The 13,998-nt window shown below is 40.1% G+C and overlaps 1 protein-coding gene across 1 annotated transcript in view; it reads right to left on the bottom strand.

Annotated features, from left to right (window-relative positions):
* SVEP1 (sushi, von Willebrand factor type A, EGF and pentraxin domain containing 1) overlaps nucleotides 1-13,998 on the bottom strand; it is a 171,614-nt gene that overhangs the window by 100,498 nt on the left and 57,118 nt on the right. Inside the window, exons 6-7 of the mRNA XM_037902114.2 lie at nucleotides 10,915-11,094; nucleotides 5,492-5,689 (exon numbers count right to left, since the gene is read on the bottom strand). Coding sequence (XP_037758042.1) covers nucleotides 5,492-5,689; nucleotides 10,915-11,094 — 378 coding nt within the window. The remainder of the gene's footprint in view (nucleotides 1-5,491; nucleotides 5,690-10,914; nucleotides 11,095-13,998) is intronic.

The raw sequence follows: 13,998 nt of genomic DNA, 5'->3' as shown, positions 1-13,998 counted from the left end.
TTCTGGTGGGAAGGTGGGAGAATCAAAATGACACCTACAGTTTTGCTTATAATCATTTGCAAAGTCAGTGTAATTCTTTGCATGTTTTTTGTTTATAAATACTATGGGAAGCGGCGGCCAGCACATCCTTGCAGCCCGCCGCTTCCCGCAGCTCCCGTTGGCTGGGAACGGCGAACCGCAGCCACTGGGAGCTGCGGGGCCGTGCCTGCGGACGGTCAATGTAAACAACATGTCTCGTGGCCCGCCACTGGATTATCCTGATGGGCTGCATGCCGAAGGTTGCTGACCTCTGATCTGGCCTACTGTCATCAAGAGTTCTTTCACATGAACCTGAAAAATCAAGTGAAACTCCAGTAAATCCTGTTGAAACTTGCCTATTTCATCACTAAATCAGTGACTCATCCCAGCTATTCCCCACTCAAAAATCTCCTATTCCCACCACAGGGCCCACCTTTTATTCCAATAGCTCTCAGGAGTTCCCTATTAGTGAGGAGCATTCTAGAGAGTCTCAGTCTAAGAATGAGGAAAACTACTTAAAACGGCAGCATTGAGACCAGAATAGTTTCCATCCTGCTGATGTGGAATGCAAGGGGTGGGTTTTCTGCATCATCACGGAAGACATTTCATTTGGATGCAGAGGTGGGTGGAAAACTAGCCCGGGGTCTGCCTCCACAATCTGAACCACCAAAAAAAGTGGATGAGGAAATAGGTCAGCAGGCCATCCCTGAACACATTAGTAGGGAAGGAGCAATGCAGGTGTGACACTGACAGACCCCGGTCATCAGCGGGCGGGATTGAACCTGGGACCTCGAGCTAAATGTATGAGCCTCTATTGCATGAGGTAAAAGCCACAAGGCCATTAGCTAAGGCTGTAGAGCAGACTCATTAATCTCTCTCGAAGTGATCTCGGTGCCACTACATGGGACAGAGCACCAAACCCAGGAGGTGTGGGGGTTACACGGGGTCTCCCATGAGCTAAGGTCCCAGGATATGTTATAGAGAGTGTGTGCGCGTACATGTGTATATGTTTGTGTGAGTGTGCATGCATGAGGGAGATGGTGGGATTGCTACTGGAGAGGGAAATAATTCAGACCAGCATAAGTCTTCTTTGAGGTTTGCCAGACCTTGACATGTTTCACAGTATGAATTAATATGCGCCATAATTAGGTCCCCTCTAAAGAGAAGGTAGCCAAAGACAAAGGGAAAGAACTGGAGGCATGTTGGGAATGGGCTGGTGGAGATGAGAGAGTGAGAGGTGGACAGAAATAATTTGGTATTCCAACTATTTATTATAATAACTTTTCATCTGAAAAACTCGCGCATCTTTATAAAAATGGCTTCCAATCCCTGTTCCCACTGAAGTCAATGACTAAACTCCAATGGAGTTCTGCATGACAAGGATGGAGTCTATTAACTAGTTAAGCTCACAACATCCCTGAGAGACCCCAGATCACTTAAGCTACCACTGAAAGGCAGCACCCTTTTGGCCAGAACTTGAAAAGTTGTTTAATATTATTAACAGTACACAACAACATTATTTTAAGATAGGAGCATAGAAGAACATTGTGCCTAACTGAAACTGCATGAGGCAACTTAAACAGACAGAATGTAAATACCAAAGTAAAAATTTGATTAATGTAAAAGATCAACACCTCTCCTCTTACAACAAGTGCCATGGGATCTTTCATGTCCACAGGTGTGAGAGACCTTAACTTTACATCTAATCAGCGCAAGAGAACAGTGCTTTCTAGCGCCATGCTGGGGCATGGTCTAGAACTGACTCCAAGGGAAGAGTGCTTTGACTGAACGACTGCTCTGACTGACTTATTTCTGCTGCTAAACAAAGGTTCTACATGTGACAAATGGTCTCCTCCAGTTTCAAAGAGTTTCTGTTTCACTAGCATGGGGTACAATCTGTGCTGCATGGCCAACAACAGTTAAGCCTCCAGTTACTCTGACAAAACCTAAAGCACTTTGTTATCCCCCCAGCATAGAGCCTTTCCAAACACTGCAGCAGGATTATTTCATTACTGGAGTGCTCTTTGATAAATGGTCTTCAGTCTCACTAGGAAAGGACAACAACGTTCACCTCTGAACTCTTTTATGCCCAAGAGGCCTTAAACCAGCTAAAGAACTGACACCATTTATTACTTTGCTAGAGATATTTACATTTCAAAATATAACTGCGGTAATTAAAATTCCATGATGAAGACTGCATGAACAATAAATACAAGCCACTTTGCCCTCCTCGGAAGTAAGGTTTCATAGCAAGCACACTCTTTGAAACAACTTCCAATTGTGTTTCACACTCCCGGGACCATGGACTTTCAGCTGTAGCAAGTTCCAGTTAAAAGTGAAGTTCTGAAGAAAGGCTAATCATTGGCAGTGAGCGAACAGATTATTTTGGATAAGTGAAGTATTCTGGCTACATAATACATATAAACAACAAAGAGAACTAAGCAGGGACTTGTTTTCTTTACATAAAATTCAACAGATTGCAACCGCCCTCATCTTCACTAGAGACATGTAGCCTTCAGAGACTACAGATATCTCTTATTTTAGGGTTTTATATTGTTGCCCACCACAGTAGACCCTGGGTGCCTGGTCTCAATACACACAGCTTCATCTTGATCCAAACAGCTTGGCCTGCAGCCTTATCACCTTGTGGTGTGATTCCATCAGATATTATAAGTAGGGATGCCAAGCAATTAAAAAAATTAATTGTGATTAATCATGCAATTTAATCGCATTATTAAATAATAATAGAATACCATTTATTTAAATATTTTTGGATGTTTTCTACATTTTCCAATATATTGATTTCAATTACAACACAGAAAAAAAAGTGTACCGTGCTCATTTTATATTCATTTTTTATTGTAAGTATTTGCACTGTAAAAAAACAAAAGAAATAGTATTTTTCAATTCACCTAATACAAGTACTATAGTGCAATCTCTTTATCATGAAAGTTGATCTTGCAAATGGAGAATTATGTACAAAAAACTGCATTCAAAAATAAAACAATGTAGAATTTTTGAACCTGCAGGTCCACTCAGTCCTACTTCTTGGTCAGCCAGTTGCTCAGACAAGAAAGTTTGTTTACATTTGCAGGAGATAATGCTGCCTGCTTCTTGTTTATAATGTCACCTGAAAGTGAGAACAGGCATTCTCATGGTACTGTTGTAGCTGGCATTGCAAGATATTTACTTGCCAGATGTGTTAAAAGATTCATATGTCCCTTCATGCTTCAGCCACCATTCCAGGGGACATGCATCCACGCCGATGACAGGTTCTGCTTGATAACAATCCAAAGCAGTGCGGACCAACGCATGTTCATTTTCATTAACTGAGTCAGATGCCACCAGCAGAAGGTTGATATTTTTTGGTGGTTTGGGTTCTGTAGTTTCCGCATCAGAGCGTTCCTCTTTAAGACTTCTGAAAGTATGCTCCGCACCTCATCCCTCTCAGATTTTGGACAGCACTTCAGATTTTTAAACGTTGAGTCAAGTGCTGTAGCTATCTTTAGAAATCTCACATTGGTGCTGTCTTTGCATTTTATGAAATCGGCAGTGAAAGCGTTCTTAAAATGAACAACATGTGCTGAGTCATCATGCGAGACTTCTATAATATGAAATATATGGCAGAATGTGGGTAAAACAGAGGAGGAGACATACAATTCTCCCCCAAGGAGTTCAGTCACAAATTTAATGAACGCATTATTTTTTTAACGAGCGTCATCACCATGGAAGCACGTCCTCTGGAATAGTGGCCAAAGCATGAAGGGGCATGCAAATGTTTAGCATATCTGGCAAGTAAATACCTTGCAATGCCGGCTACAAAAGTACCATGCAAATGCCTGTTCTCACTTTCTGGTGACATTGTAAATAAGAAGAGGGCACCATTATCTCCTGCAAATGTGAACAAACTTGTTTGTCTTAGCGAGTGGCTGAACAAGAAGTAGGACTGAGTGGACTTGTAGGCTCTGAAGTTTTACATTGTTTTGTTTTTGAGCGCAGTTATGTAACGAACAAAAGCCCCCCTACATTTGTAAATTGCACTTTCACGACAAAGAGATTGCACTACGGTACCTGTATGAGGTGAATTTAAAAACATTATTTCTTTTGTTTATCATTTTTACAGTGCAAATATTTGTAATAAAAATAATATTCACTTTGATTTCAATTACAACGTAGAAAATCATTCAAAATATTTAATAAATTTAAATTGGTATCCTATTGTTTAACAGTGCGATTAAAACTGTGATTAATTGCGATTAATTTTTTAAATCACGATTAATTTTTTTGAGTGTGAGTTAACTGCGATTAATCGACAGCCCTAATTATAAATTATGCCTCGTCCATATTTGCACAGAAGAACTTCCACGAGCAGGGAGGCTGCTGCTGATTCAGTAGGGGGGACTGTACCCTCCAAGTCAATACGGAAATAATGCACTAGGGATCATTATGCTGCTGGAGGTGCTGTGTTTAGGATAAGTAGTAATATGGAGGTCCTAACAACAGAAATCCTGTGGCACTTTCTGTAGTGATGTGCTAAATAACTGTTATAATTTTGTTTTTCGTAACGCACCTTTTCATTTCTAAAGAGTCTGCCTGCCTCTCTGCTGTAAGGCCCTCCATTCTGTTTCAGGAGCAGAATGTCATAGAGAAATATACCCTATGCTTTCTCAATGAGACTTTACTTTTGTTCTTTCTTGGGGTTTTCCCTTAATCTAGGGTTAAAGGCATTCAAACTGAAAGTATATTTGTGTACGAAAAAATCTAATATCTTCTGAAAGAGTTTGGTGTTCATACCAGAGCCCTGGCCAAACTCAAACTAATGTAATTATGTTTTCTCCATCTACACTTCCTGTGCAGCTTCAGTTAATTACAGCATTCTTCACCGTATGCCCTAAAGTTTTGAGTAGAAAGCTGTTAAACAGAGCTAGTTCCTCTTCCCGGAGGGTGCTCTGAAAAACTGGGATAAAACACCTTAATATATCTTGCATATTAGTATAAGTTTCCATAGCACATACGGAACCTGGAGATAAAAGGAACTATATAAATTCATGATATACCATTGATATTATTACTGTTATTATATTGTTTGGTTTCTCTCTCGCCACCTCTAAAGCCTAGGTTTTTTTCATCTTCATTCTTCAAATTTATAATTTAACTTTTTCTCCCAGGCCTTAAAGTCACACAGTACCGTGAACCCCAACAAAACAGGACACCTGGGAGGGGTCTCCAGAGGGCTGACTGATGGTGAGTGCATCATAAATGTACTGGAACAATCTTGCTGAGCAACAAAATTGTAATGAACTAATAAATATTAAATTCTATTGTCAGGCAATGGTAGAAGCAGTACATTTTGGAAATCACTTTAATCAGGCTTTGCCTCAGGTTCCAACACATCTTTATCTCTCTCTCTGCAATCCCCTTCCCTCGGAACTCACATCTACTTGCAAGTGGAAATTATTGTTCAGGTCTATACCTTTACATAGAGACTTCTGGACATTTTCACTCCATTTCCCAGAAGGAGTGCATCTCAGTTCTTCTCTAACACCAGACAAGGTGAATCCCTGGGGGCAGCTCAACTGGCACACTGTTCCAGATTTTGATGGTTCCTGTCCACAACTTGACGGATGTACTGTCACACTTTCAGGTTTCTGGAAGATGGGGCAATGCACCTCTACATGAAGTAAACACACAAATGTCAGCTGACACAGAAAATATACACATCCAAAGTTATCAGCAATTAAGAACCTTTTGAAATGGGTGCTGGAATTCAGGTGAGTTCTTATGGTTGCAGGAGTTCTCTTTCAGTAAATTACAACCTTGGCAATATCCTCATGAGACAAATCAGGTCTGGCTCCACCCCCTTGTATCAGATCTGCTCCTTTTTCTTAAATTCACCATTTACCATTTTTTTTTGCTGCTGGAATCACACCACAGCTTTGTACAAGAACCTATTAATTTCACCTGCTCCTATTTTGTTGTCTCATTGTCACAATACAGATATTGGAGTGGCACTGTGAGCAGTTTGCTGCATGCTAACTACAAAGGACTGTTTATACAATGCCATGAAATGAGAACTAAGAGGTACAACAATTTTACTAAAACAAAAAAGTCATTAAAATTTGTTTATTTCAGGTTTCATTACATGCTCAATCACCTTCTGTTTGTGAAATGGCTCGTAAGTGAACTTACATCCAGTTTCAAATTATTATAGGCTGATATCTGATTTTGTTCAAATCTAAAATACGAACCAGAACTCAGGGAACTATACATGGCAACCAAAAGAACAATTTGCTGGTTTCCATGTAAACCTAAACTTCCAAGTTTAGCAAATGTTGACTGTGGATTTGCAGGGACCAAAAATGTACCGAAATGTTTTATGACTAGGGCAGGTCAAATATTTTCAAATTGTGAAGAAAAAATTAATCAAAATTTGAAATTTCCAAAACTAAAATGGGGTGGGAGGAAGGAGAGAGGGAGGGAAATGACTACATTTTTACCAACACTTTATCCTGTTTTTCAACCAGCCATATTTATTATTTCAGGCAGTTACTGCAAATTTTTACTGTTGTCATGTAGAGCTGAGCAAATACGGTAAAAGGTGGATACCGAATTTGTACAATAAATGTATTTTCAATAATGTGCCTTGAAATATTAATATGCCTTCCAAAGCAAATGCCTCAGGAAAATGTTAAGTATTAAATGGAATGAATGTATAGCACCGAGATTCATCGTAGAGTTCAACAACTTATCATCGCCAAAGCTATCCAGAAAAGAAGATGGAAATATCTGGGACATGTGTTAAGACATGTATGAAGCAAGAGTTTGCCATGGCAGGTCTCTCATTAGGCAGTTGGTCAACCACGTAAAAAGAGCTGACTGAAAGACTCCGTCTGTTAAACACTACTCAGAGAGGGAAAACCTATGATACTTAACATAGCAGATATGTAAAAAGCTTCCAGGACAGATTGGGATGGTGGAGCCTTGTTCATTCCTTACCTGATGTTTCAGGGTGTAGAAAAGATTCAGATTCAGAACAGTTAATATTGAGACAAAAAAATTTTTTTGCCAAGTACTTGAAAAGCTGGCAGTTCTACAAAACTTATTTTAAAGAAAGAATCTAAGTATTATAAATATTTCCTGCCCTTGAAAGTCTTGCTTTTGAAAAATTAAGACTAAAGTTTAAACTATTAATAATAATACTTCATATCTTGTCGTTATTTTGACAGTCTGCAGAGGCCTTGAGTGTATACACATTCATTTTAGACAGAATAATTGTCTTAAAACTTAAAACTATTTCCATTAGTTAAAAATGGTGTTCATTTCTGGACACCTCTTTATGGGAAAGCTATTGACAAATTGGAGGGAGTTCAGAGAGCAGCAACAAAAATGATTAGGGAATCAAAATTAAAAGACCTAATTATGAGCTGGTTGGATAAGTGACAATTTAGGGAAAAAGAAAAGGAGGACTTGTGGCACATTAGAGACTAACAAATTTATTTGAGCATAAGCTTTCGTGAGCTACAGCTCACTTCATCGGATGTAATGACAGGCACAAACACAAAGAGAAGAAGAACTATGTAGGGTGGTAGAAAGGGATATATAACTAGGAGTGAAGAGAAGAAATTGAGAAAGGGAAAATTTAGGTTGAATACAAGGAAAAGTGGAATAGTCTTCTGGGGAAGTGGTGACAGTCCAAGCACTTAGGACATATATTACTGAACCAGACAAAACACTAGACTGTATAAGGAGCAACCCTGCATTATTAGAGAAAAGGTCTGGATGGCCTAATAGAACTTTTTCATCTCTGACTCCTACAATTCTACAGGTCTTCTGCTCTCAGTGGGCCAGATCCTCAGCTGGTATAAACTGTTGTAGCTCCACTGACTTCGGCTGAGCTACAATGATTTACACAGGCTTAGGATCTGACCCAGTAAGTCTGGATTTAAAAGGGTGTATACAGGAGAGGAATTTCGTCCCATCAATCTCTGATTCTGTAAATGTATATAAATATTAGACAATTTAGCACTGGATGGGTCAGAATTTGATCTCAGTTACTCATGCCAATGGAAATACAGGGTGAAAATCCAGCATATGAGAAAGCAAAATCTGTCCCATGTCTGTAAAACAGTGCATCACATGAAGCTGACTGAAACCAAGGGAGTAGGAGTATAGTACACAGTTCATAAACTAACAAGTGAATCTCAATCTAATGGACAAAAAGAATACTGCACAGCAGGGCACTAATTGACCTCTCTCTCCTCTTCTTTTTAAACATAAACTTTGGGGATGAAGCCTGACCAAAACACATTTAAAAAGTGGGCACACTAATTCTTTCAACACTAGATGGCATCAGTGCCCTTGGCATTAATGCCAGTGAATTATGTACTCCTGCAGTAATCATGTGCACTGTACAGAGCATTGTAATACGAGGAGACTAACATTTCCTGATGTATACTAAATCTAAGATGTTGGCTATAAACCAGTCTTCAGTGGAATACAAAAGGGAAAGAGATAAAAGAGTTTAGCGGTGGGGAAATATTAACTTTTTTTTTTGCAAGTTAGAAAAAAAAAAAAAAGAAAGACGTTTTCATGCCTATCAAATATTTTAATTTTAGACAACAGAATATAATGTAACAATAATACAAGACAATTCATTACAACAGCATCTTCAATGAAAAGTTGCTTGAATTAAAAAGACACGTAACATACACCCCCTTGTAGGAAAAAAACCTATAGCATGTGGCAGGTAAAACTAATTGGGCCCTACCTAACTACCCAGAATAACTGTTATAACATAGTATTAGTGAGGCCATTACTGGAATGCTATGTCCAGTTCTGCTGAGCAGACTTCCAAAAAGGATGTCGAAAAATTTGAAAGGGTTCAGAAAAGAGCTGTGAGTATGACATGAAGTTTGGAAAACATGTTTTATAGCGAAAGACGTAGGAGCAAAATCTTTTTAATTTACCAAGAGAAGGTTAACAGATCACAGCCTACAAGTACCTACACTGGGAAGCATTTCCAATAGTTAAGGCTACGATTTAGTCACGGGTATTTTTAGTAAAAGTCACAGACAGGTCACGGGCAATAAACAAAAATTCACGGCCTGTGACCTGTCCATGACTTATACTAAAAATACCTATGATTAAATCTTGCGGGGGGAGCAGGGGTTCTGGGGGAGGGGGCACTGGAGCCCCCGGCGCAGCGGTTGGTGTGGCTGTCCCAGGAGCCAGCTGCTTTGGGTGGCCTCTGAGCCTGCCGCACCATCCCCTGCAGAAGTCGTGGAAAGTCACGGAATCCATGACTTTCGTGACCTCCGTGACAGACACGGAGCCCTACCGATAGTACATGTTTCTTTCATCTAGCGGTAAAAAGCATAATGAGACCTAATGGTTGGAAACTGAAGCTAGACAAATTCAGACTAGAAGTGAGGTGCGCATTTTTAACAGAGAGAGTAATAATTTAGAACATCAGAAAGGAGATTAGAACATCAGTAAGGAGAACATTAGTAAGGAGAACCATTTTTTTAAATGTGCTATTAGGACTCTGGTTAGCATTTTCATGATTCTGCAATCATTCCATGAGTGGAATTTCACATCTGCTTTCCTTGCATGGGGGTGGGGTGTCTATACAAGTTACTTTTGTGTGCAGTCATGGCAAGAGCGAGTCCAGATTTTTCAGCTACTGCTTTTTGCAACGGGACAATCAAAGGAAATTCTTACACTGGATTTTTGGGACCAACAAGAACAAAGCCTTGCCATGGGTGACTCAGAAATCCAGCAACAACTCTCATATAACCTACTTGATTATGAAAAAAGAGTCAAATAATATCAAACAGCATGAGGCAGCCTTCTGATATATAATGGAACTGAATTATAATAATTAAAAATTAAGAAATGACAGACTAAAGTAAATCCTCCAATAATAATCCTCCAATGGCATTTCAGGGCCCAGGCTTGCTCTTTTGAAGTTAAATAAAATGTTCCCATTGATCTGGGAGCAAGATCGGGCTCTTAATGTACTTAGTGTAAATAATCGAAAATTTATGAATTTATCTTCATGATGTTTTTAAAGCATGTATCTATATCGAGGGCTCAATGTTCAGCCTTGCCCTCACAGGGTCCCCATTTTTGTCCCCGTAGTTTTTGAATTACAAATAATTATAGGCATAATGTAGGTTATCTGGACATGTAGGTACAAAATTTACCGATGACATTAACTGCACCCACAATTTTCAGGAGCATCAAACAAGCCCAGTGAAATACAGAAATCATTAGGTCAGAAAAGTTAATGATTTCTGTATTTCACTGGGTTTTAAAAATTATTATTATTATTATTAACATTTTCCAGTGAAGTCAGCACACTCATGAAAAGTGCTGGACTGGTAATCCTGGAGTCTAAAGTCCTCTACTTATTCACATAGCAGCTTCTGTGCAGGCACCAGCAGTGGATGCTTCCCCGCACTGCTCCACCGATGTGCTTCAAATGTGACCAGCAAGTTTCCTTCCTCAGCATCAACCCTTTCAACCCTTGGCCTCTGTGCTGGGAATTCCAACAAAGGAGTCAGCGGTAGTTTAAGCTTCCCCCACACTGCCAACATGCCTCAATCTTTAGCTGGAGGGAGCATCTCTAGCTCCGAAAGGGTAATTGAGTCTCCCCAGAGATTCACTCTTGCCTCTGCTGTATGAGAGCCATGTTTACCAGGAACTGGACTGTGATCACTAATTCATTTCATACAGGTTACCAAACAGCCACAGGAGAGGAGTGACTTTTAGATATTACCTATTGGGGCTGGATTTCAACCAGCAATCTAGAGGTCAAGGTTTTCTTATCCCATTACCAATCCCTCCTCAAGATATGGTTCTATATGAACTGTCATGGAATGACAAAAAACATACCCACACACGTTGGCTCCTTTCCATCCCACTGAGAGTTTCCTTGACAGGTAAGTTTGGAGTTTCCTTCCAGTTCATAGCCCTCATCACAAGTCACAAAACACACTGTCTTGTATGAGATATCACCTGATGAACAATTCATTTGTCCATTTTCAGGTGCGTGAAGTTTTGGACACGTTCGAACTGCAAATGGTAAAACAATCATGTTACGTTTTCACGATAAACAAGAGGAACAACAGACAGTTTAAAGGTCACTTCTAAAACCCTTTGTCATTCAAATGGATATAGTGAAAATAACATTCTGGTAATCTGGGTTTATAAATAAAGCTAATATTTTCAAAACTGACCAGTGATTTTGGGTGCTTATGTTAAGACACCTTACAGGGGCCTAGTTTTCACAAGGTGGGTGCTTACCCCTTTCTGAAAACCAGGCCTCTTTAAGATGTCACACTGGGAAATCTGGGTCCATTATCTAGTCAATGAACTTAAAGGAAGTGTAACTAAGAAGATTTGTTTAGTTAGCTCTGGGAGGAGTTGCAGAATGATGCTGAATGGGAAGACAGGGTTAGCTTTGGCTGAGAATACAGGTTGTTTTTTTTAAACTTGCTGAATTCCTAATGTTGCATCTTGACACCAATTTATTACATAACTAAAATCAACTCCAGAAGAACATGGAATTAAATGTAATCTTGTGCATCAGTCTTGTCTAACAAATTAAGCAGTAGCACAACTGAATAGTAATAAAAAAAAAGGGGGGGAAAGCTGCAGTTCTCCAATCTACTGTCTTTTTAAGAGCTAGATCCTGCTTCCATGCCTTCCATCATCTTGGATGGAGAAGGGTCAAGGCCTGAATGAGTCATGACTGCAGTGGCCTGGGTAACTTCTATGTTGTGGTTAAGAATGTTGATTTTACGAAGTGACCCCCTGCCAACGTAGGAGTCAAACTACTAGCTTTCTTTCCAAATAAGTTCAAAGTTAAGCAAACTTGGCAGCTTTCTTTCCTTTTTCCAGTAGTCTATTGCACATACTGATGAGAAAACATGCATGTATAATTGTACATATTGACCCAACAGACTACATGTCTTCCGAAAGATAGAGAACAAAGTTAATCAGTTATCAATCAAATGAAATCCAGCTGTACCAACAGCCAGGATTACAAGTCTTGAGTAATTAAAAAAAATTAGTTCCTTTCGGATGGAGTTTGATATAAACACATCAGGAAAAAACCTGCATGATTTGTATCAACTATTGACCAAAAAGCAAGGAGTGGCAACCCAGTTAGCTGCCTAACATCTAGGCATTATGACGGCCTTGTGTTCGCTCAGGTCCAGAGCTCTGCCACTCCTCCCTGCCACCCCCAATTCATGTGTATGCACAGGCTTTTCTAGAATGAAAGAGATCAGGAAACTTTCTAGTGACTCTAGTCGAAAGTCTCTTAATGAATTAAAGAAAGTGTTGCTCTTCAGACTAGTTTTCTATTATTCTTTACCTTAATTGCACTAAGAAAAACATATTACAACTCTAATGCAAATTTGTCATGCAAAAGAGAATAGGCTCCTAGGGTATGATGATTTCTACTGTGGCCTTTAATGCCACAGCTGTGGTAGTGTGTGTAGTGGGCATTGCAAACTATCAGGTCCTGGAGGCATTATGGAGGCAGCGGGAATAAATCTGGAAGCACTGGGGAAATGCTCAGCAGGTGACCACTGCTACACACCTTCACAGGTGATAGCATGTGCCTCTTTGCACCTGTTATTAGGTCCTGCTCACCTGCGGGCATGGAAGGAATGCATGGCCATTGTTCTGTTCCTTTCAGGGTGATGGAGCTATGATTCACTATCAGCAACACTGCTAACCGTGTGTTCCAGAGTGGAAGGACCGGAACCGCGGCTACCTCTCCCACTGGTGTCCTACGCAGGAGGGAGGGAGCTCCATTTGAAACATCATCCCAGGGAGCAGCAAAGCACAGGGATTTGCCACTGCTGAACTTCTAGCCCTCACCCCTCTAAGGGGGCACACTTGGGAAGTGGAGACCTCTGTTTCCATCCCAGTGAGTATGAGCACGAGCATACAAGATCTATTGGTCTCCGGGGCTATAGCCCACCTAACATTTGGACTTACTGCTCATACATATGCCTAAACCTGAACAAAACACTTATGTCAGTCTCCCCATGAACACTAAGCTTTTGAATAAAATGGGATCCAGACAAAACCCCAAACCAAAACCCAGCCGACAAGATTTGACAAAACTTAAATAAACTATCCCCCATCTCTAGTCTCTCTCTCTCTCTCTCACACACACACACAGAATGCTTAAAGGCCCAGAGACCTGATCCCGCATTTCTTGAGCATCCCACTGAAGTCACAGGGAGTACTGGGTGTGTAGGCCATGCAGGATCTAGGCTTCTCAAAGGCTAATGGATTACTCTTCACAAGACCCCTGTGAGGTAGGGAAATACTATTAGCTCCATCAGCAGATGGGGAACTGAGGCACGGGCAAGTAACTTAGCTTCTGTAAATTTACAGCAGGAATGTGTAGAAGAACCAGAAATAGAATCCAGACCTTCCAAATTGTAGCCTAGTGCCTTAACCACAAGACCATCCTCTTGACTTGAGGACTATCAATCTAGCACTTTCCACAATCACTGAAAGTTCCCATAAATGTACATTAAAATATATTCTGTTGGCCTTTATAATTTTGTTATAGTATATTTTTCTGGATTAAATGGGTGTTTTGCAGTTGGACAGTATTTAGCTTAATTCTATATTAGCTGCTGCTAACTGGAGAAGGTGCGCTGATGGGTCTAAGCATCACTTACCACAGCCATGACACATTTTAGCTAAGTAGTGCAAAAATGCCAAAACATTGAATGTTTAATGTCGAAACCTAAAGCAGTGTGAAGGGATTAAAATCCTTTGGGGTCCTTTCATAATTGATGTGATAAAATACTGTTGGGATTAATGAGACAGCCCATAAACTGCGCCTTTGATCTTGCTCTCTTCTACAGCACGGTTTCTTGTATGAATGGAGAACAGCAGACACAGCGTATGCTAAGGTTGGATTTTTTTTTTATTAGGAACTTCAAT

Source organism: Chelonia mydas, chromosome 5 (genome assembly GCF_015237465.2).
Source record: "Chelonia mydas isolate rCheMyd1 chromosome 5, rCheMyd1.pri.v2, whole genome shotgun sequence".
In the NCBI taxonomy this organism is placed as follows: domain Eukaryota; kingdom Metazoa; phylum Chordata; order Testudines; family Cheloniidae; genus Chelonia; species Chelonia mydas.
The sequence above is the reverse complement of the archived record's forward strand: the minus strand, read 5'-3'. Positions and strand labels throughout refer to the sequence as shown.